The sequence below is a fragment of the Ranitomeya variabilis genome, chromosome 3, assembly GCF_051348905.1.
Source record: "Ranitomeya variabilis isolate aRanVar5 chromosome 3, aRanVar5.hap1, whole genome shotgun sequence".
In the NCBI taxonomy this organism is placed as follows: Eukaryota; Metazoa; Chordata; class Amphibia; order Anura; family Dendrobatidae; genus Ranitomeya; species Ranitomeya variabilis.
Window position 1 is genome coordinate 737694902 of NC_135234.1, and position 23508 is coordinate 737718409.

The window sequence follows — 23508 nt, forward strand, 5'->3', positions numbered from 1 at the left end:
TGAGTGTTTTTTTTGTTTAGAGTGAATAATAAGTTCAGGAGGAGAAGTGAAGAAGGAAGCAGATGTCTCTGATATGATATATTACTATGTTTCTTATACAGGAAAGATATATATCTTTGTACCGTGTTAGCCAGTAGATAGAAAGATGTTTAGAATTGAGAGTCCTCAGTGGTTGATACCATTTAATTGGTAACTGAAAAGATGGTAACAAATTGCAAGCTTCCGAGACTACACAGGTCTCTTCATCAGGCATGGACTAATACAAATTCTGAAGAATCACATATTTATGTACAACATAGTATAGAAAAAGGGAAAAAAAAACCATGGATAAGACAGGTGGCATGAAGCAGAATTACCATGGGTGATAAACAGTTATGTGCATAAATATTGGGCCAGTTCTTAGATAAGGAATGTTTTATTGTCCTCTGATTGGGGTCTCTGTTGTGATGACCCCTCATAGTCTGAGGGGCAAGTTCCTTAGTTGATGTAAAAAGACATAAATCCATGTGACACATTCATTCCACCACTAAGACAGTCAAAGGTCGTCATTAGTGTTGAGCATTCCGATGCTGCAAGTATCGGGTATCGGCCGATACTTGCTGTATCGGAATTCCGATACCGGGATTCCGATACTCTTGTGGTATCGGGTATCGGGTATCGGAACAACATTTTATTTTAATTCTCTCTTTTACACATTTTAACATTGTTAAAATGTGTAAAAGAGAGAATTAAAATAAAAAATATCGCTATACTCACCTGTCCGACGCAGCCGGGACCTCAGCGCAGGAACCGGCAGCGTTGTTTGTTTAAAATTCCCGCTTTTACATGGTTACGCGAACTCCCGGCTTGTGATTGGTCAGGGCGCCCATGTTGCCGGGCCGCGGACCAATCACAGCAAGCCGTGACGAAAATACGTCACGGCTTGCTGTGATTGGTCCGCGTCCCGGCAACATGGCCGCCATTAACCAATCACAAGCCGTGACGTCACGGGAGGCTGGACTTGCGCGCTTTTGAAAAAGCGCGCGTGTCCAGCCTCCAGTGACGTCCCGGCTTATGATTGGTTGCGCCGCGATCAACCAATCACAAGCCGGGAGGCTGGACACGCGCGCAATTTTAAAATGCGCGCTTGTCCTGCCTCCCGTGACGTCACGGCTTGTGATTGGTTAATGGCGGCCATGTTGCCGGGCCGCGGACCAATCACAGCAAGCCGTGACGTATTTTCGTCACGGCTTGCTGTGATTGGTCCGCGTCCCGGCAACATGGCGCCGTGACCAATCATAAGCCGGGACGTCACTGGAGGCTGGACACGCGCGCTTTTTCAAAAGCGCGCAAGTCCAGCCTCCCGTGACGTCACGGCTTGTGATTGGTTAATGGCGGCCATGTTGCCGGGACGCGGACCAATCACAGCAAGCCGTGACGTATTTTCGTCACGGCTTGCTGTGATTGGTCCGCGGCCCGGCAACATGGGCGCCCTGACCAATCACAAGCCGGGAGTTCGCGTAACCATGTAAAAGCGGGAATTTTAAACAAACAACGCTGCCGGTTCCTGCGCTGAGGTCCCGGCTGCGTCGGAGAGGTAAAGTATAGCGATATTTTTTATTTTAATTCTTTCTTTTACACATTTATATGGTTCCCAGGGCCTGAAGGAGAGTTTCCTCTCCTTCAGACCCTGGGAACCATCAGGAATACCGTCCGATACTTGAGTCCCATTGACTTGTATTGGTATCGGGTATCGGTATCGGATTGGATCCGATACTTTGCCGGTATCGGCCGATACTTTCCGATACCGATACTTTCAAGTATCGGACGGTATCGCTCAACACTAGTCGTCATCAGTTTATATTCCCAGACTCTTCTGTCTCTCTGAGATTTGAAGTTACCCTTTAACACAAGTAATTTCATGTCCATAATGCTATGATTTGAGAGACAGAAATGTATTGCCACAGGTAGATCCATTCTTTTTTCTCTTATTGTATGCCGGTGAGAATTCATCCTTGTCCTCAGTTTTTTCCCTGTCTCCCCCACATACAGACCCCCAGTTGGACATTTAGTACAAATAAGTACACCACATTAGAAGTGACGCAGCTGAAAGTACCTGGGATCTTGTAGTCCTGATGTGAGTTGGGGATCTTTATCTTGTCCGTGGTCATTATAAATGGACAGGTTTTACATTTTTTCTGATTGCAGGGAAAGGTACCTGCAGCTGTTGGAGAGGACAGGGAGCTCTTGACAATGATGCTTCTTAGATTTGGGGGCTGCCTAAAACACAGTAGTGGGGGGTCTGGAAAAATGGATTGTAATCTTTTTGCAGTAAAGGTTGTAATTTCCGTGCAGCTCCCCTTAGCACCTCCAGATTTGGATTGTAGGTAACTACTAGAGGCACCCGGTTATTTTCTTCTTTAGCTTTGTAATGTAGCAGACTATGAGGGGTCATCACAACAGAGACCCCAATCAGAGGACAATAAAACATTCCTTATCTAAGAACTGGCCCAACATTTATGGACATAACTGTTTATCACTCATGGTAATTCTGCTTCATGCCACCTGTCTTATCCATGGTTTTTTTTTTCCCTTTTTCTGTGCTATGTTGTGCATAAATATGTGATTCTTCAGAATTTGTATTAGTCTTTGCCTGACGAAGAGACCTGTGTAGTCTCGAAAGCTTGCAATTTGTTACCATCTTTTCAGTTAGCCATTAAAAGGTATCAACCACTGAGGACTCTCAATTCTAAACATCTTTATGTTTCTTATAGTCACTTGTACTTTTGAATTATGCAAACTTTGTTGAAACAGTAGCATCCGATTAATTCTTTTTCACAATATTTATTATTTCTTTTACATTTGGATAGTCCATAATTGCTTACGCCATCCCGATATTGTCGTCCTTACGCTTGCGCTGCCATTATTGCACATCATTGGTGAAGTAGAGGATGCACAGTAATGAGGAGTGAGACGTAACGCCTCCGTATCATCAGCTGGGAATCTCAGACACTTGTCAGGGTAGCTGGAGTAGCGGTGCGCAGAGCGGAACTGTGCCAAGTGGAAGTCTTCCCTTTCTCTCAGTACATTGCAGTTTCGTAAAGTTATTTGAAAAGGTCAGCTGAAGTTCCATGGCGAGACGCTGCTGCGGAGATTCTTGCTTAATGAGTGCAAAACGTCTAGGTAAAGCAAAACCATGGAGTTACTCTCCGGCTGACACTGAACAAAAAAAGGAGAAAAAATACTTTAAAAAAAAAAACAGCATCTCGGAAAATGTTATAAAACAAAATAAATCTGAAATTAAAAGGAATGCACTCAATGGCACATTCGGGCTTTCTTAGCAATAATAATGAACTGGTTATATACTGTATCCAAAGCAAGCAGGGATTTAACTCTATGATGGGGATAAATCCCAGGATGGATTGTCTAAGGGGTGGGGATTCAATTATAAATAATAATAGAAAACGTGCCTAAATAATAATAATTTATGTCATTTAGACTAATTAATTTAGAATAATTATGAACTAACTTATACAGCAGACATAGATGTACAGATGTATCCTCCCGGCCCACTCTATACTAGCATCCCCTACAATGGTGACACATCCTCGTGACAAGGGAAATGGTAAAATCTTGTTGTCAATCAGGTCTCACTTCCATGTTTTTTTGAATGCTTCCTGTGCAATGTATGCATTTACTAAAACAGACATGTTCGGAGAGGTCTCTGGTTATGGACTCTTCTTTCTTTTCTTCTCCGTCTGACCCACACTGCAATTACAACTGCTCCTGATGAAGTTTACAGTGAAGATATCTTTAGCCCCTCACTTACCGCAGCAATGCAGATACACACAGATTCATTCTGACCCCCCAGAAAAGTCCATTAGGCTACAGTCACACGTTCAGTATTTGGTCAGTTTTTTACCTCAGTATTTGTAAGCCAAAACCAGGAGTGGGTGATAAATACAGAAGTGGTGACGTGTTTCTATTATACTTTTCCTCAGAATTTTCCACTCCTGGTTTTGGGTTACAAATACTGAGGTAAAATACTGACCAAATACTGACCGTGTGACCGTAGCCTTATATTGATTCAGACCTTAAAATAAGACCCCAAACAATACTGAGGAATTAGTGTATGCCAGAGGTCACTGTGTCTACATAACTTCAGGGTCTCATTTGGGGTCTGGATTAATTTAGGAATCTGTTCTGGGATTTTCATTAATTTGGGAGTCTATTATTTTTTTGCCTACCTTCATATAAAGGTCTGGTCTGAGGTCTGAATTTTTAAGGGTTGTCTGGGCCAAATAAATAAGTCTTCAGTCGCTTTATGCGCCTGCAGACTTAAGAATCCCCCCAGGACGCGCACTGTGCTCTGCGGAGATTGGCTGGTTTTGGACCCGGGACCGAAGGGTTTGTATGAGTTAGCTGAGGCAATGCCCTGACTATTGAGGGGGCCATCTAGTGAGTGTGTCCAACTAGAGGGCACGGCCTCGTTCCATACAAGTGTATGGGGAGTGAGGCCGCTCCCACTGGCCAGGAGTATGTATAACTCATACATATCCTTCGGTCCCGGTTTGGAAATCGTCTAATCCCCACAGCGTACTGTGAGGGTACTGGAGGGATTCATAAGAACAATCACACAAATTGACTGCAGATTTATTGATTTAGACTGGAAAACCCCTTAAATGTAAGGGTCTTTTAAGAGGTTAGAATTCATTTGCGTGTCTATAGAGGATGGAGGTGGCAGTAGAAATAGGGACAACGATGGCTGGACTGTAAATCAGGAGAGGTTGCAATTGTGGTCAGGGCTGAATAGAGAAGAAAATAAGAGCAGGTCTTTAACCAGAGACCTATCCTCACTCCAAATTTCAGTGTTCAGGAATCTGTTCTGGGGTTATCATTAATTTGGGAGTCTGTTTTGATATCTACATTCCTTTAAAGGTCTGAGGTCTGAGTTAATTTAACGGTCAGTTCTGAGGTTACAATTCATTTGCATGGCTTAAGAGGAAGGAGGTGGGTGCAGAAGTGAGGAACAAAGATGTCTGGCCTGTAAACCTGGAGAAGTTGCAATTGGGGTCAGGGCTGAATAGAGAAGAAAATAAGAGAATGTCAATAACCAGAGACCTATCCTCACTCCTAATTTCACGCTTCAGACTAGACTTCTAATCTCGAATCCCTGTGGTCTCATTTCAGAAGCTAAATTCATATACTTACCCTACATCTGAGATTCTCTTGAGGTCCAGGTGTCACTATATACCAGGTCCTGATCTTAAGCTTGCAATCTTGCGATCCCCCATCACTTAGCTCAGCACACTGACAATCTACAATGGCGCTGATCTGATAGTATGGCCGTTAGGAATTGTTGCACTTCGCGGTGCAATACATATTTAAGAGTATGTATTTGGATTTTCATTCCATGTTTTTATACTTTTTTTGTCTTCATCTTTCAGCCCTTTCAAGTGCTGTCCCCGGACAGCAGACCTCATATGCTGCAATACTTAGGAGAAAATCAGGGAGCTCATCTTTGTCACTTTTTAACAACAAGAATAGACCCAGATATAGCAGCTCCTCGCTAGAACCTATCGGACAAGCCTCAGAATACGAAAGAGACAGAACAAGACAATATAGCTCCCCAACAAACCTCTACCAACTCTCAGATGGGCAATATGATGGTGAGTCTAGCTGTGCTTATATATCTTTCTGTTCATTCCATGTGTGAGATCCATGCTATTCATTACCTAGGTGGTTTCACCTCACGCCTACAAATACACATTTCAACCTGTGGTTCTCCATTACCTAGCTGCAGAATTACTGTGTTGAAACCTTTTCCAAATAAAAATCTGTCTAGAGTGAAAAAGTAAGAAGTCAGGGGGAGGAGGGGGATGCAGCTGAAGCATTTAACTTACTGTTTCAATAACATAGCACATGGGAGTAAGGGACAGCAAGGGGAACATCTGCATAGGTTGCAGTCATATCTAGGACCTAATTTCTTAGTCCAAAAGTATCCTCGGACAGGATAGACATTGCTTGATCATCACTTTGTCTAAATATTCAAGGCACCCCTCTCTTGTCTTGCAAAACCTGTAGAAAAGCATGATCTTGCTGTCTTCATTCCCTACAAATTAAAACTGTTTATGGTTCACACACCAATCCAATATGTGCAGGACCTCTCCCGGTTTTCATGTTTGCTAAGTTGCCTTCCACTTTTTATCAGTAAGTACTCACTATTTATCAGCATTCTGCCAGCACTGTAGGAGCAGGAAATTCCCTTCTCTCACTTTCCATCATGCTTTACTCCTGACATTGACCAATGGCCTGTCTGCTCTGAACTGTAAGCTCCGCCTTTTATGTTATGCAGTTGGACAGACAGGAGAGCAGGAGCAGAGTGACCATTTCCTCTACAGAGCCAAAGACTCGCCCCAACATCTTGCATGTTGTAGTCCATCTCAGTGTCTCTGCTGCTACAGATGGATTTCACTGTCAGACTCTGCGAGGACATACTCGATAGACAAGTCCAAAAGGAACACCTTGTTGCCAATTTGTTGATACATTCCAAGAGGCTTAACAAAGGAATTGTTCAATATAGAGAATGATCTAAGGAAAGATTCTACAGAAGACTTATTTTATATAGTAGGTGAGTATTTGTCAAAACATATGACCAGACCACAAACCAGATGTCTCTGTGAATTCAGACCTCAGACTAAATCTATGTACCAAGATTAAAAAATAGCAAAGGAAGAAAATCCAGAAAAGGGCGGAGATCCATAAAAACTTTAACTTTGTCGAAAAATCTACAAATCCATAAAAAACTGTAGGGTGATGAACCGGACCAAACACATTCCAGATGTTGTCCTTATTTATTGCTGGATTTTTTTTTCCTTTGCCAATTTATCCCTTGGCAAACTGCAAGGTTCCCTGCATGGAAGATCCTGCCTGAATGAGCTGAAGTAGCCTTTGTGTACTTAAAGGGAACCTGTCACCCTCTTCAGGCGTTTGTAACTAAAAGAGCCACCTTGTGGAGCACAAATGCTGCATTCTGACAAGGTGGCTCCTTTAGTTATGATGCCTGCACATGCTGAAATAAACATTTATAAAATGTGCCCCCTCATACCCTGAAACCGTCCCAGGGGCGGGACTTTCCTTCCTAATCAGACGCAGCATAGCCGTCACTCCGGGCCTGTGCGCGCCGGGCGCCACCTCCTCTTGCTGCATTATCGTTCCCGGCACCTGCGATGTAAGTACGAAGGGCTGTACAACTGTGCATGCCCCCCAAAAAAACTTAATGCGCAGGCACTGGGGACGATAATGAAGCAAGAGGAGGCGGCGCCAAGAGTGCACAAACCCAGAGTGATGGCGGTGCTGCATCTGATTAGGAAGGAAAGTCCCGCCCCCGGGACGGTTTCAGGGTATGAGGGGGCACATTTTATAAATGTTTATTTCAGCATGTGCAGGCATCATAACTAATAGAGCCATCTTGTCAGAATGCAGCATTTGTGCTGCAAAAGGTGGCTCTTTAAGTTACAAACGCCTGAGGGGGATGACAGGTTCCCTTTAAGAACACAAAGGCTACTTCAGCTCATCCAGGCAGGATCTTCCATGCAGGGAACCTTGCAGTTTGCCAAGGGATAAATGACTGAGGGGGGTGACAGGTTCCCTTTAAGAACACAAAGGCTACTTCAGCTCATCCAGGCAGGGAACCTTGCAGTTTGCCAAGGGATAAACGGCTGTGGGGGGTGACAGGTTCCCTTTAAGATTAAGTTACCCTCATAGGATAGGAGATAACTTCGTGATCACTGGGTTCTGACCGCTGAGACCCTCACTGATCCCGATAATGTGGTTCTGAAGAGCCCCATCTGGCGTGGAGGCCAAGCATGTGCACATCCGTTCCATTCATTCCCAATGCAATCACTGAAGATAGCGTTGCGCTTGGTCTTCAGCTCTTCTTTTAAGAACAAATGGAGTGGAGGTGCGCATGCTTGATCTCCGCTCTATTCAGATGGGGCTTTTCAGTGACCCATTCTCGAGATTGGTGAGGATTTGATTGGACCCTACCAATGATCCGGAAGTTATTGCCAATCTATGGATAAGGGATAACTTACCAATTTGGCACACTCCATTTAATTCCGACCCCAGACCAGACCGGTACATTAATGCAGACCATACCATAAACATGGTCATTGGTCAGACTGTATAGGGACACATTCTATTGACACCTTGTTGTCAATTTGTTATACATTTCCTAAAAACCTAAGAGAGGAGTTGCACATTCTTGAGCTGTAAGAAAAGATTTTCCAACATTTTGGGAGAAACCTCCTTTATTGAAGACCCTAGACCGTATCCTACATTAATGTAGACACCTGGACTAGCCCTTTTCCCAGGATAAAACAAAGTATTTTTAGATGAGAAACCAATTTTTGCATCCCAGTTGGCCAACATTTAGGGGTTATCAACAATAATTTGAGTGGAGTGCCAGGGAAAGGCAATCTGGGCCCGCTATTCCCTTCTGACCAAGCCTTTTTTAATAGACGGAGGGATCTGATTTTCTTACCTTGAAGAGCAGAACCTGAAGACTTTCTTGTGGAATTTTCATTTTGCAGAACAAGGATCTTGTAATATAACAATTTGTCACAGAAATGGCAGCGAGGTTCATGAAAGCGCAGATAAGACGAAAACTTAAATCGCATCAATGCAAATCAGCCTCTTAAATGTGATTACTATTTAAATAAAGAACCCTTCCCAGACTCCAAGATGTTGATGTTTACCTGCTAAACATTATTAAAATGCACAGTTAAATTACTCCTTAAGAGCTGTAACAAATGTGCACATGCATAATGTGATTAACTGCGAGAGCCGGGATAACAATATGAATTTCATTACACGCCGCTACAAGTGCACAATGTCTTGTTCCGTGTCACAAATTCTTATCAGCAAATATTGTTACCTCTTCTCATTTATTACAGGAGTGAAGGGTGATGCTATACATTCCCAGGAAAATTATAGGGCAATAGTCGTAGTGTCATTTAGACAGCAGATTATAGTTGGAAAGGTTATTATTATTATTATTATCATTATTATTATTATTATAAATATTGCATTGTCAATATTATTACTATTATTATTATGTTATTATTTTGTTGTCAATACTATGAATTATATTATTATTATTATGACCTTTTTATTGTTATTATTATAATTATTGCATTGTAAATATTATTATTACTATTATTTTTATTATTGTTAGTATTATTATGTTATTATTTCATTGTCAATATTGTGTATTATATTATTATTATTATTATTATTAATTATTATTATTATTAGTAAAAGTCTCTGATAGACTTTATTGCTATTATTGGCTTGGTAGATGTCCAAATGGTATGAACTCAAAACTTTGCTAGATTGATGGAAATCACATTTTATAGATCCTGATTGATGGGATATTGATGTCAATAGACAATTATTGTGTTTCATTAGACAACCTATTCCCTTAAAGGGAAGCTATCATCGAAAAATGACCTATTGTTTACATTCCCAGGAAGATTATAGGGCAATAGTAGTGTAATTTAGACAGCAGATTATTGTTGGAAAGATTATTATTATTACTATTATTATTATTATTATTATTATTAATAAAAATAATATTGCTGTTATTTTTAGTGTTATTTTTATTATTACATTGTCAGTATTATTAATTACATTATTATTATCACTGTTATTTTTATTGTTATTATTACATTGCCAATATTATTATTAATATTGTCATTATTTTGTAATTATTTTATTGTCAATATTATGAATTATATTTTTATTATTATTATTATTATTATTATTATTATTATATGATTATTACACTGTCAATAATATTAATTATATTATTATTGTTATTATTATTAGTACATTGTCGATATTATTAATTATATTATTATTATAATATTATTAATAGTAGCAGTAGTAGTAGTAGTATTATAAGTCGCTGATAGACTTTATAGCTATTAACGACTTGGTAGGTGTCCAAATGGTCTGACCCTGAAACCTTTCTAGATTGATGGAGATCATATTGTATAAATTCCTGATTGATCGGATATTGATGTCAATAGACAGTTATTGTTTCATGAGACAAACTATTCCCTTAAACTGAAGCTATAATTTCAAATTGACCTGTTGCTTACATCAGGTTTTTGTGTTACATGTATTTTAATGAATTTTACTCATATTATAATGTTACAATATTTAAAAAAAAAAAAAAAAAAATAGTAATTTTGCAATTGTCATATCTGCCACTGGGGCTTTTTTAGACTCCTACTTCTTGTCTGTTAAGGAAGAGTTTTCAGCAGGCTTTTTATCATCAGACACAGGATTAAAATGTCCGGTAATATCTATATACACAGCTGATAACACATAATCCACTAATAGGTGATGTTACAGCTGCCTATGTGCCCCTTCCCTTCACTATGACCTTTGCACACGCTCATTAGATGCTTCAGTATGAAATATAGAGGGGGTCTGTTCATTGTGGCTAATGTGCATGTTAACTTACTGAAAATCCACAGTGGTCACTGTGAGTATTGCAAGATTTCTGTTTTTAATTTCTAATACAGATTGGAAAAAAAAACATTGCCAAAAATTATTGAATAACATATATAACTAACAGAAAATATTTATTCTATAAGTCACTGTCTGATAGCTTCTCTAAAATAATTTTTATCATCTCACCATTTCATGGCCTAAACTGGAATAACTGCTTTAAGGCCTCATCAACTCAAGGCGATGTAAGCGTATTTGCACCATGTTGTTTGCATATATCCCACAGAACTGAATAATAATTATAGAAACAGTGTAACACAGTGAGCTACAATGTTTCTGCATCTTAGGAGTTACGCCAACAGCATAGTTCATTTTGCTGCTCTGTTTGCATAACACCCAGTCATTTCTATGGGAATAATGCAAACAAATTAGCGCATCCATGCTTGGCTGTTTTTGTAGCCTCTGATGGCTGGCACTTAGAAGCAGTTATCACTATCTTGGCCATGAATGGCCGAGATTAGACAACTTCTTCGATCAGCCATTTTTCAGTTCTGGTGTAGGGTAGCAGGATGCAGAACAAATCTTCCCATCATGACTGTCTGTAAGGACAAGAGAATGTTTAAGGGCTGGGCAGGCACCTAAAATATATTTTCTAAATACATATCCTTAGACCCTAACCACTTTTGTCATTTGCTCTATTACAGAATACCCTACACATATCCATATCATGTAAAAACGTAAATGTGTTTTTTAATGTACTTCCTGTAGTGTTTCGTTTGAAAGGAGTCTCAAACAAGACATCACAGGAGGCTGGTGCTGCACTCACTCCTCGAAGCATCCTATTCCCTCTTTTATGTATCAGCGCCCTCTGAAGACGACCTGGATCCTGGAGGGTGAAATGCTGTGGCAGATGTGAGTGCAGCCCCAGCACTCTGCTTCTTCCTTCACCAGGCAGAAATGAAATCAGTGAGTGACACCACAGCCACCCCACAGCTTCTAGCACCATCCTCAAATGAATCATCATCACGGGGAGGCGCTGGTGTCACTCAATGCTTCTAACACTGCCCACTGCTGACAATTAGTTTAAGGGCCAAGCTAGAGGCTCTGAGGTGGTGCTGGTGTCACTCAATGCTTCTAACACTGCCCACTGCTGACAATTAGTTTAAGGGCCAAGCTAGAGGCTCTGAGGTGGTGCTGGTGTCACTCAATGCTTCTAACACTGCCCACTGCTGACAATTAGTTTAAGGGCCATGCTAGAGGCTCTGAGGTGGTGCTGGTGTCACTCAATGCTTCTAACACTGCCCACTGCTGACAATTAGTTTAAGGGCCATGCTAGAGGCTCTGAGGTGGTGCTGGTGTCACTCAATGCTTCTAACACTGCCCACTGCTGACAATTAGTTTAAGGGCCATGCTAGAGGCTCTGAGGTGGTGATGGTGTCACTCAATGCTTCTAACACTGCCCACTGCTGACAATTAGTTTAAGGGCCATGCTAGAGGCTCTGAGGTGGTGCTGGTGTTACTCAATGCTTCTAACACTGCCCACTGCTGACAATTAGTTTAAGGGCCATGCTAGAGGCTCTGAGGTGGTGATGGTGTCACTCAATGCTTCTAACACTGCCCACTGCTGACAATTAGTTTAATGGCCATGCTAGAGGCTCTGAGGTGGTGCTGGTGTCACTCAATGCTTCTAACACTGCCTACTGCTGACAATTAGCTTAAGGGCCATGCTGGAGGCTCTGAGGTGGTGCTGGTGTCACTCACTGCTTTTAGCTATGCCCCCTACCAACGTGTTTCACAGTTTGAAGCTACGTTGGTGGCTGAGACAGAATCAGGGTGGTGGTGTTCAACTCACATCTCCGACAGCTTCTATCACCCAGGACCCAGGACATCTTCAGAGGGGGCTGTAATATAAGAAACTAATGAGTAACTGCAGTCTTGTTCCAGGAGTGGCAATGGATGCGGTGGGAGTGAGTGCAGCCCCAGCCTCATGCTTGAGACTCCGAGTCCTGTCAAACAAAACATCACAGAAAGTACAGTAAAAAAAACACATTTAAGAATTACCGACAAAGGATTGTCACACTGGCACTCGTGACAAACTGGGAAAAAGCTGCCGATACCAGACAGGTGCCGTGCCTACCCTGTCACACCTACAGGTGAACCAAAATAATCAAAAGAAATGAGATATCGCGCTAAAACCACTATAGACAACTTATGCTACAAGTTGTGTGATAACCTATTTTCAAACAATAAGACCTTAGTTAGGTTAGTTTTGGCCCCTTTCTAGCTCCGTAGCCTTTGTGACGTCACACGCTGCACAGCACAGCAGCGTCTGCCATTTTTTCAGCCGCGCATCCAGGATCACCACCGGACGGGGTGCTTCTGGCTCTGCGGGCTTTTCACACAGAAGAACAAGTCTCCTGTCATCTTATTGTTTGAAACCCTCAGTATCAACATCCGCAGATCAGTACACCTAGCGGCACTATTCTCCATGACGCAGTAAGTGTCTATGTTCATTTTCATCTTCACATGTGCCTGTCATTAATCTTGGCAGTCTGATCAGTGGTTATCTGTGGGTAAAATAGGTTATCACACAACTTGTAGCATAAGTTGTCTATAGTGGTTTTAGCACAATACCTCATTTCTTTTGAATATTTAAGAATTAGCTAGATAGAAAAAAGTTTAATAAAGCAAATTACAATAGTGGTTTGGGTGTAAAACACACATTTTAAGTGCTAGCCCTCTCTTGGGTATGCCACCCCATTTAGTAGGCTGTTATGTGTAAATTCAAAGCACTATGGAGAAAATTAAAACCAGTGCTGTTACAGTTTATATAAAAATATTTGTTTCTAGAGAAGCTGATATTCCCTAGTCTGAGTGCAAATGTACTCAGTGATTAGATGTTATTTCTGAAAGACTAGTTGTACATTTCCCTTTAGCAAAAATATTGCCTTCTCCCCCACCACCCTCATCATTGCACTTTCCACCACATCTATCATTGCTTTTTCCCCCCACCATTCCTATCATTGCCCTCTCCATCTCCTCCATCATAGCCTTCTTCCCCACCACCTATAACATTGCCTTCTCCCCCACCACCCCCATTATTGCCCTTTCCACCACCTCTATGATAGTTTTCTCCCCACCACCCACATCATTACCCATTCACCACCTCCATCATTGCGTTCTCCACCACCACCCCCATCATTGCCCTTTCTACCACCTCCATCATTGCCTCCTGCCCCACCACCCCTATCGTCCCTTTCACCACCACCATAATTGCCTTCTCCCCCACCACCCCATCATTGTTTTCTCCGCCACCACCCCCATCATTGCACCTTCCACCACCTCCATCATTGCCTCCTCTCAGACCACCCCAATGTCCTTTCCATGACCCACATCATTGCCTTCTCCACCACCTACACACACCTCTCTGCACATTACCCCATAGACATACATGTAGACACACACACCTCTCTGCACATTCCCCTACAGACACACACACACAGCACCACTCACCTCTCTGTCCGTTCCCCAGCAGCATCTCCGTTGCTAGCAGCTTCTTCTCTGGTACAGCCACGCGCTGAATGATTACGTCATCCAGCCAACGCTAATGTAGCAGACAGGAAACGCTGGGCAGGAAGCTGAATGGATCCCTGCAGCTCCATTGCCATTTTCTCCTGTAGGCAGTGGAGATGCAGGCATCGCTTCCTGCTGGCTGCACATGAGGGCAATCTGGCCAGGGGCCCCCCAGAACCTTGAGGATGGATAAACAGGCTAGATTGCCCTCAGTGTTAGCCGCCTGCTGGGCCCCCCCCACCTCTGGTGCAGCCACACCGGCTTAGCATGCGGTATGTTAGCCACAGCCTGCCAGTTAATACAGTGAAATGAATATTCACCCCTCTCCACGCCCTTCTGCCTCCTGTCTCCTGTTGCTGCTCTGCTTGCACCGGGCAGGCCCCTCTGACTCCCGGGCCCCATAGCAGCTGCATGGTGTGCCGCTATTAGCAACACGCCACTGGCTGGAGACCCCTGGAGCAGCAGGGGTCCTAGCAGGTGTCAGTGCCTGGGCCCACCAGAAAATCCTCCAGTTCTAAGGTGGGCCAGTCCAACCCTGGAAGCAGCAATCCTACAAGTCACTAACGACCTTTAACAGGCTTTGAAATATGACAGGATAAATGCTAAATCAGAATCTCAATTTGCAGACAAAGTGTCTCTGGGTATTATAACCTCTTACATAGCCAAATAAGAGCATTGATTTGGCTATGTAAGAGGCTCTGGACTGATGTCTAAGGGGTAAACTTTCTGCTTGCGGAGAGTGACATTCCGGTTCTGGCATGCCAAGGTAAGGAGACTGATACGCTGTGCAATGCTCCTCTGGGAATTTTAATATGCAAATTGCCACTTCAGAGAGGAAGAGGACTTAAACTATATAATGCTGGTTTGCATACAGTATTACAGAGTAGTGATGAGCGAGTATACTCGTTGCTCGGGTTTTCCCGAGCATGCTCGGGTGGTCTCCGAGTATTTGGATGTGCCTGGAGGTTTAGTTTGCATCCCCGCAGCTGCATGATTTGTGGCTTCTAGACAGCTCGAATACATGAGGGGATTCCCTAGCAACCCCCACATGTACTCAGGCTGTCTAGCAGCTGTAAATCATGCAGCTGTATCAACAAATACTAAATCTCCGCGCACTCACAAATACTCAGAGACCACTCGAGTGTGCTCGGGAAAACAGTACACCAGCACATCACTATTACAGAGGAGTATTGCACAGTGCATACTGTGCCATGCCCAGATGCGACCATCCTGGCTGAGAACCACAGAGGAATGAGCTGCTGTGAATGCAGCATCAGTGAGTAGCTGTGATGTCATTGAGGTTTCCACTGGTCACTGAGGCTGTGTTCCCAGCTGGGCCCCCAAACCACGATAACCTTGGTCAGATCACCACTAGCAAACTGACATCAGCACGAGCGCCATTACAACCTTTCCTGCAGCGCTAGTGCTGACGTCAGTGAGTTGAACTGAGTTCATTGGCTGTGAATTTCAAGGACCTTTTTCACGGCTCTGCGAGCGTGAGAACTTTCTCACTCTTGTGGTGACATGAGGCAGATCATAAGAGCTCACTGTGATACACTGAGCAGTGGTAACACATGCTGCTCAGTGTCTCTGCTAGATGGCAGGCTGTATAGTTGCATCATGTAACAATGCAGCTGCCATCTAGATAATACAGATCTAGACCCGTCGTGGGACAAATGGATTATTATCTTCTCTCTGAACAGGTGAGGAAAATTGTTCTTTATTATTTTATTTCTATTACAGGAGACATTGGCTTCTGTGGCTGGGAGTTTAATTTAGATTCATTAAAGGAGTCTGTGTCATTCTTTCAATTAAATGACTTTATTTTGGTTGTGTGTTTTCCATATAACTATAGGATTAGTAATTGATAGGTGACATATAGGCACCTATCCATTACTTAGCCGTGGGCTTGATGTCACCATAGAATACAAAGGGGATATCACAAATATCCCACAAATATGAACCTCACTTGCCACCACCATAACGCAAATGGGAAGAGCCGGGCAAAGCACCAGAATTGGCACGTCTAAAACATGCACCTTTTCTGGGGCGGCTGTGGGCTACAACTTTTATGCTGGGGGGGGAAATATCCATGGCCCATTACCAGCCCGAGAATACCAGCACCCAGCTGTCTGCTTTAGCTTGGCTGGTTGTCAAGAATGGAAGGGAACCTATGCCATTTTTAAAAAAAATTTATTTAAATAATTTAAAAAATATGATGTGGGGAGTCTTCTATTCTTGATAACCAGCCTTTCTGAAGCTGACAGCTTAGGGTTGCATCCTGCAGCTGTCAGTTTTGCCTGGCTGGTCATCAAAAATACAGGAAAAACCCAAGTAATTTTTTTTACATTAAATAATCCATATCTCAGGAGGCGGTTGATGAATATGCCCGGCGCCGGAGAACAGTGCGAGCAGTGCCGCTGATTTCCAGGCACCAATACATGTCACAATGATGACACAGGGATGTCATCCATGTGTCATCAGTGTGAATGGGTGTGGGAAGTTTTATGGCCCGTGCTGCTACTGGAAACACAGAAGTCTGAAAGAGCCCTTAGTCATTTACCGAACTTTGGCCAACTTTTGCCGATGTTTTAGGAAAAAAGCTCAGGAATCTGAACACGAATCCGAATGTACTACGTTTGTGCCGAATTTGAGATTGGCAAATGTTTGCCGAACAAGTTCTCTCATCTCTACTCATAAGTAGAGATGAGCATATTGGTCTGCAGAGGATCGTGTTCGAGAAGAATTTCATGAAATTTGCAGATTAATGCAAATTCGAACATCTTATGGTTGCATTCACAGTTTACAAAAGAAAAAAACAATTCCCACACTGAAGTATCAAAGAGAGCAGGCAAACATTTTACATTGAGGTGTGGGCTTCCACCTAATTCCCTGCAGCTATGACATCTGCTGATTAGCACACCTTGCACAGTGATGGTCAGTACCGGGGTCATCATAGAATAGTGGATACCAGCAGAGCAAAGTTTATACAGAGTCACTGGTATCTTTCTTCTGTAGAATGTATGCTATTATGGTCAGTGGAGTGTAAATTCTTATGGTTGGCGGGGTCCACTCTCTCTGTTCATCCTGTAGAGTGTAAGCTCTTATGGTCTGGAAGGTCCTCTCTTTCTCTACTGTAGAGTATAAGCTCTTATGATCAGCAGGGTCCTCTCTCTTTCTTCTCTGTAGAGTGTAAGCTCTTATGGGCAATAGGGTCCTCTCTCTCTTTCCTGTTAAGTTCTTATGGTCAGCAGAGTCCTCTCTCTCCCCTGTGGAATGTAAGCTCTTATGTTCAGCGGGGTCTTCTCTTTCTCTTTCCTGTAGACTGCAAACACTTATGATCAGCAGGGTTTTCTCTTTCTTCTGAAGACTGCAAGTTCTTATGATCAGCATGGTCCTCTTTTCTGTAGAATGTAAGATCTTATGGTGAGCGGAGTCCTCTCTCTCTTTCCTGTAGAGTGTAAATTCTTATTGTCAGCGAGGCACACTTCTTTCCTGTAGCATGTAAGCTATTATACTCAGTGAGGTAATCTCTCATGTAGAGCGTAAGCCCTTGTGGTCAGTGGGGATATCGCTCTCGCCTCTCCCCCACCTGTATTTTACAATTTCAAACTTTTTAGTATTGAGATTTGCCCAAATTTATTTGCAGCAAATCAAATTTTTTGAGAAAATTCTGTAAAGTTGACAAATTCAAATTTCAAAAGATCAGCTCATCTTTACTGAGAACCCCAGTAATTGCCTTGGGGTGTTTGTGGTTCTTTTCTTTAATTACATTGTACATGTATTTTTACCCACTTTCAGTAGTGTATAGGAAATAAAGTGAGCTCATGATAATACTATTGTCATCACCTTCTTCTTTGAAGAATATTGCATCGTTCTGCTCTTGTTGCAGAAGTTATTTCCAGATGACGCCCCAGGAGACCTGTTTAAATATACAGAACTTCTCACATGCTAGTTCAATATCAATTTATGTTGAAGCTTGGGGGATATGTTTGAAAGGAAAAGCTGGAAGAAGAGAAGTACTACAACCTACAGGATACGTGTTTCTTGTTACGGCAGTGTAGATAAAATTAAAACTCTTGAGAGTTTTGGAAAGCCATACTTGACATTTCTCATTTTGAATCATAGATACAGTGGTTGGAGTTAGCGAGGCTTTTAATTACACAATTCAAGAACAAATTGGCTTAATGTCAGCGCAGTGTTTATTTGTAGTGGATTCTGTGACGTGAGGTTACGTGTAAGGTGCTGTTTACAAGGGAAATATATTCATTTAGTAGTTTTTTGGAAAAATAAATAAAATCATACCTTGAAAACTCTCTTTCTGGGAGAAGACCACCCCTCATATCCAACCCAGTTTTCCTAAGGCAGAAGGTAAGAAAATGACTTGTTTAACCCCTTACCAGTGCAGCCAATTTTTTATTTTTGCATTTTTGTGCTTTTCATTTTTCATCACCGTCTTCCAAGAGCTGTACCGTTTTTAACTTTCCATCCACATAGCAGTAATGGCCCTCTTGGGGTTTTTTTTTGAGGGAAGCGTTATTTACAATGACACCATTTATTTTACCATACAATGTATTGTAAAATTATTTTTAAAAAAAATCCAAAAATAGGTGAATATAAAAAAAACCTAATTCAGAATTTTTTTCTTTCTTTTTTTTATTGTTCTAGTTTTCACAGAATTTATTGTATGGTAAAAATAACCTGACATCTTAATTTTCCAAGTCATTATAATTATGGCAATAGCAAATTTGTCTATTTTTTATATTATTATTTTAGTAGTGAAATTTTTTTCTGAAATTTCTAAAAATAATTATTTTTGTTTTTTTATTTTAATGTTAATTGAGCTGTGGTTTTTATCAATACCTTTTTGTGGCAGATAGAATGTTTTGATAGCTTTGAATTGCATTTGTTTTGCTTTTTTTTTCTGTTTTTTTTTTCTGATTTGTGGAAACTGAAAAACTGCATTTCTGGTATTTTTTATCTCTTTTTTTTCTTTCTCTTTATGGTGTTTACCAGACGAGGTAATTAATTTTATATTTTGACTTTTACTGACCCAGAGAAACCAAATGTTTAATAGAGGAAAAGGGATTTTAATTTGTATCATTTTGTTTAACTTTTTTTTTTACTTTTTAGGGGACTTGAACTTGCAGTTATCTGATCACTTGTACTACAACTGGATACTGCCATGTGCCCAAACAGTAGTTTTCCCCCAGATACGTGATATTGACATACTCATGAGAAATTGCACAACAAATTTTGGGGTCAAATTTCTCCTGTTACCCTTGCAAAAATAAAAAAAAAAATGTGGGGGTAATGTAACATTTTTGTGAAAAAAGTCAAATGTTCATTTTTTCTTCCACATTGCTTTAGCTCTTGTGAAGCACCTAAAGGGTTAATAAACTTCTTGAATGTGGTATTGATCACCTTGAGGGGTGTAGTTTTTAGAATGGTGTCACTTTTGGGTATTTTCTGTCACATATGATCCTCAAAATCACTTTAAATGTGATGTAGTTCATAAAAAATTGTTTTGTTAATTGTGTTGGAAAAATTAGAAATTGTTGGTCAGTTTTAACCCTTATAACTTCCTAACAAAAAAAAATGTAGTTCAAAATTGTGCTGATGTAAAGTAGACATATGGGGAATTTTATTGATTAACTATTTTGTGTAACATAACGCAAAATGAATCCAAATTTAAAGTTTGAAAATTGCTAAATTTGTATCAAATTCCCGATATTTTCACAAATAAACGCAAATCATAATTTTAACACTATCATGAAGTACAATATGACATGAAAATACAATTTCAGAATCAGTGGAATTTATTGAAGCGTTCCAAAGTTATTACTTCATAAAGTGACACTGATATATTTAGTATGTAGTGGCGCTATTGTGGATGCACAAAATCAGCCTCAAGTATAACCCTAAAACACCTAGGGAAATATAGATACTACAAGTAGAAAAAAATATACTGTACTTGTGATATATAAAATGCATAGATTGAACACCAATGTAATGTGGTTACCTGTAAGATAGGAGTCAGCTTTATGGGGTCAGCTTTTATAAGATTTTGGTTCTAAATAGGTGCAGATGCTGTGGGGGACAGGTAAACGCTAAGAACTAAAGGACGTGTTCCCCTATTAAAAAATATACATTTTATATATATATATATATACACTCACCGGCCACTTTATTAGGTACACCATGCTAGTAACGGGTTGGACCCCTTTTGCCTTCAGAACTGCCTCAATTCTTCGTGGCATAGATTCAACAAGGTGCTGGAAGCATTCCTCAGAGATTTTGGTCCATATTGACATGATGGCATCACACAGTTGCCGCAGATTTGTCGGCTGCACATCCCAAAGATGCTCCATACAAGGCAGGATGGATCCATGCTTTCATGTTGTTTACGCCAAATTCTGACCCTACCATCCGAATGTCGCAGCAGAAATCGAGACTCATCAGACCAAGCAACGTTTTTCCAATCTTCTACTGTCCAATTTCGATGAGCTTGTGCAAATTGTAGCCTCAGTTTCCTGTTCTTAGCTGAAAGGAGTGGTACCCGGTGTGGTCTTCTGCTGCTGTAGCCCATCTGCCTCAAAGTTCGACGCACTGTGCGTTCAGAGATGCTCTTAGGCCTACCTTGGTTGTAACGTGGCGATTTGAGTCACTGTTGCCTTTCTATCAGCTCGAACCAGTCTGCCCATTCTCCTCTGACCTCTGGCATCAACAAGGCATTTCCGCCCACAGAACTGCCGCTCACTGGATTTTTTTTCTTTTTCGGGCCATTCTCTGTAAACCCTAGAGATGGTTGTGCGTGAAAATCCCAGTAGATCAGCAGTTTCTGAAATACTCAGACCAGCCCTTCTGGCACCAACAACCATGCCACGTTCAAAGGCACTCAAATCACCTTTCTTCCCCATACTGATGCTCGGTTTGAACTGCAGGAGATTGTCTTGACCATGTCTACATGCCTAAATGCACTGAGTTGCCGCCATGTGATTGGCTGATTAGAAATTAAGTGTTAACAAGAAGTTGGACAGGTGTACCTAATAAAGTGGCCAGTGAGTGTATATATATATATATATATATATATATATATATATATATATATATATATATATATATATATATATATAAGGACACGTGCAATAGAGCAATATGGTGGCTGGACATGCAGACTAAAATATAAAAGTTCAGTACCTGTGTCCAGGCACAAGTGTAGCTCGATCCACAAAATGTAAAAACAACCTTGCTGGAGATGAAAAGAAGGTTTTCATATACTTACCTTCACTTCCTGGACAGAAGACTGGTGTATGCGTCCTGAGCGCACTGTCCCGGCCGGTAACAGGCGCTCGAGAGGTAGGAAGTGACGAGACCGGTGCGCATTGCTTAGTTTCACTGCAGCTGGCAGGACCTGCGTAGCGTTCGGGTCACGTGACTCAGAAGTCACGTGGTGCCCCTGTAAGTAGTACGGAGCACTGTAGGAGCCAAAATACAACCAACGCGTTTTGGAATAACAATGGATTCCTTCACCCTTCACACATCATCAGGGTGAAGGAATCCGTTGGTATATATGCCAGAAAGCAACCATGTTTTTTCAATCCAGAACAACCCTTGTAAACCTTTACCAGCACCTACTCTAGATAACAATACTGTATACACTCGAGTATAAGCCGACCCGAGTATAAGCTGAGACCCCTAATTTTGCCACAAAAAAACTGGGAAATCTTATTGACTTGAGTATAAGCCTAGGGTAGGAAATGCAGCAGCTACTGGTAAATTTCAAAAATAAAAATAGATACCAATAAAAGTAAAATTGATTGAGACATCAGTAGGTTAACTGTTTTTGAAAGATGTGCCCATATAATGCTCCATAAAGTTCATGATGGGCCCATATAATGCTCCATAAATTTGATTATGGCCCCATAAGATGCTCCATATAAAAATGTGCCACATATAATGCTCCATACAGTTCATTATAGCCCCATAAGATGCTCCATATAAAAATATGCCCCATATAATGCAGCATTAAAGTTCGTTATGGCCCCATAAGATGCTCCATATAAAAACGTGCCCCATGTAATGCTCCATACAGTTCATTATGGCCCCATAAGATGTTCCATATAAAAATGTGCCACATGTAATGCTCCATACAGTTCATTATGGCCCCATAAGATGCTCCATATAAAAATGTGCCACACGTAATGCTGCATTAAAGTTCGTTATGGCCCCATAAGATGCTCCATATAAAAACGTGCCCCATGTAATGCTCCATACAGTTCATTATGGCCCCATAAGATGTTCCATATAAAAACATGCCCCATGTAATGCTCCATACAGTTCATTATGGCCCCATAAGATGCTCCATATAAAAACGTGCCCCATGTAATGCTCCATACAGTTCATTATGGCCCCATAAGATGTTCCATATAAAAACATGCCCCATGTAATGCTGCATACAGTTCATTATGGGCCCATAAGATGCTTCATATAAAAATGTGCCACATGTAATGCTGCTGCTGCAATAAAAAAAATGACATACTCACCTCTTGTCGCTGCCCGCTGCTCCTCAGCGTACCGTTTCTCCGCAGTGACTGTTCAGGCAGAGGGCGGCACGCACACTAATACGTCATCGCGTCCTCTTACCTGAACAGTCACTGCAGAGAACGTGGAAGATGGAGCGGCGGTGGAACGGGGAAAGGTGAATATGAAATACTCACCTGCTCCCGCCGCAGTCCCTGGCAGCTTCTCCTGGACAGATGGTCTCCAGCACCGGCAGCTTCTTCCTCTGTTCAGCGGTCACTGGTACTGCTCATTATATTAATGAATATGTGGCTCCACCCCTATGGGAGTGGAGTCCATATTCATTACTTTTATGAGCGGTACCACGTGACCGCTGAACAGGGGAAGAAGCTGCCGGTGCCAGAGACCGTGGGACATGCAGGTAATGCGCCAGGAGCAGGTGAGTATGTGACAGTTATCGCTTCCCCTCACCCGCCAACCATGACTCAAGTATAAGCCGAGAGGGGCACTTTAAGCCCAAAAGAAGGGCTGAAAATCTTGGCTTATACTCGAATATATATGGTAATAATAATAATTTTACTTCTATAGCGCCAACATATTCCGCAGCACTTTACATTTTAGAGGGGACTTGTACATACAATATGCATTACAGCATAACAATAACCACATAGATCAAAACAGATACCAAGTGGAGTGAGGGCCCTGCTCGCAAGCTTAAAATCTATGAGGAAAAGGGGAGACATGAGAGGTGGATGGTAACAATTGCTTTCATTGTTCGGACCAGCCATAGTGTAAGGATTGGGTGTTCATGTAATGCTGCATGAAACAGTTAACAGCCTAAATATGTAACAGTACAGACACAGAGGGCTATTAACTGCATAAAGCGTATGAGAACATGATGTGAGGAACCTG

At 41.7% G+C, this 23508-nt stretch overlaps 1 protein-coding gene across 2 annotated transcripts in view; it reads left to right on the forward strand.

Annotated features, from left to right (window-relative positions):
- The window catches only part of CNTN5 (contactin 5), a 2016448-nt gene that overhangs the window by 1135942 nt on the left and 856998 nt on the right, over positions 1-23508 (forward strand). Inside the window, exon 5 of one of the 2 annotated variants that reach the window (XM_077298468.1) lies at positions 5427-5648. The exons of the other annotated variant lie outside the window; for it this stretch is intronic. Coding sequence (XP_077154583.1) covers positions 5427-5648 — 222 coding nt within the window. The remainder of the gene's footprint in view (positions 1-5426; positions 5649-23508) is intronic. 2 annotated transcript variants of the gene reach the window in all.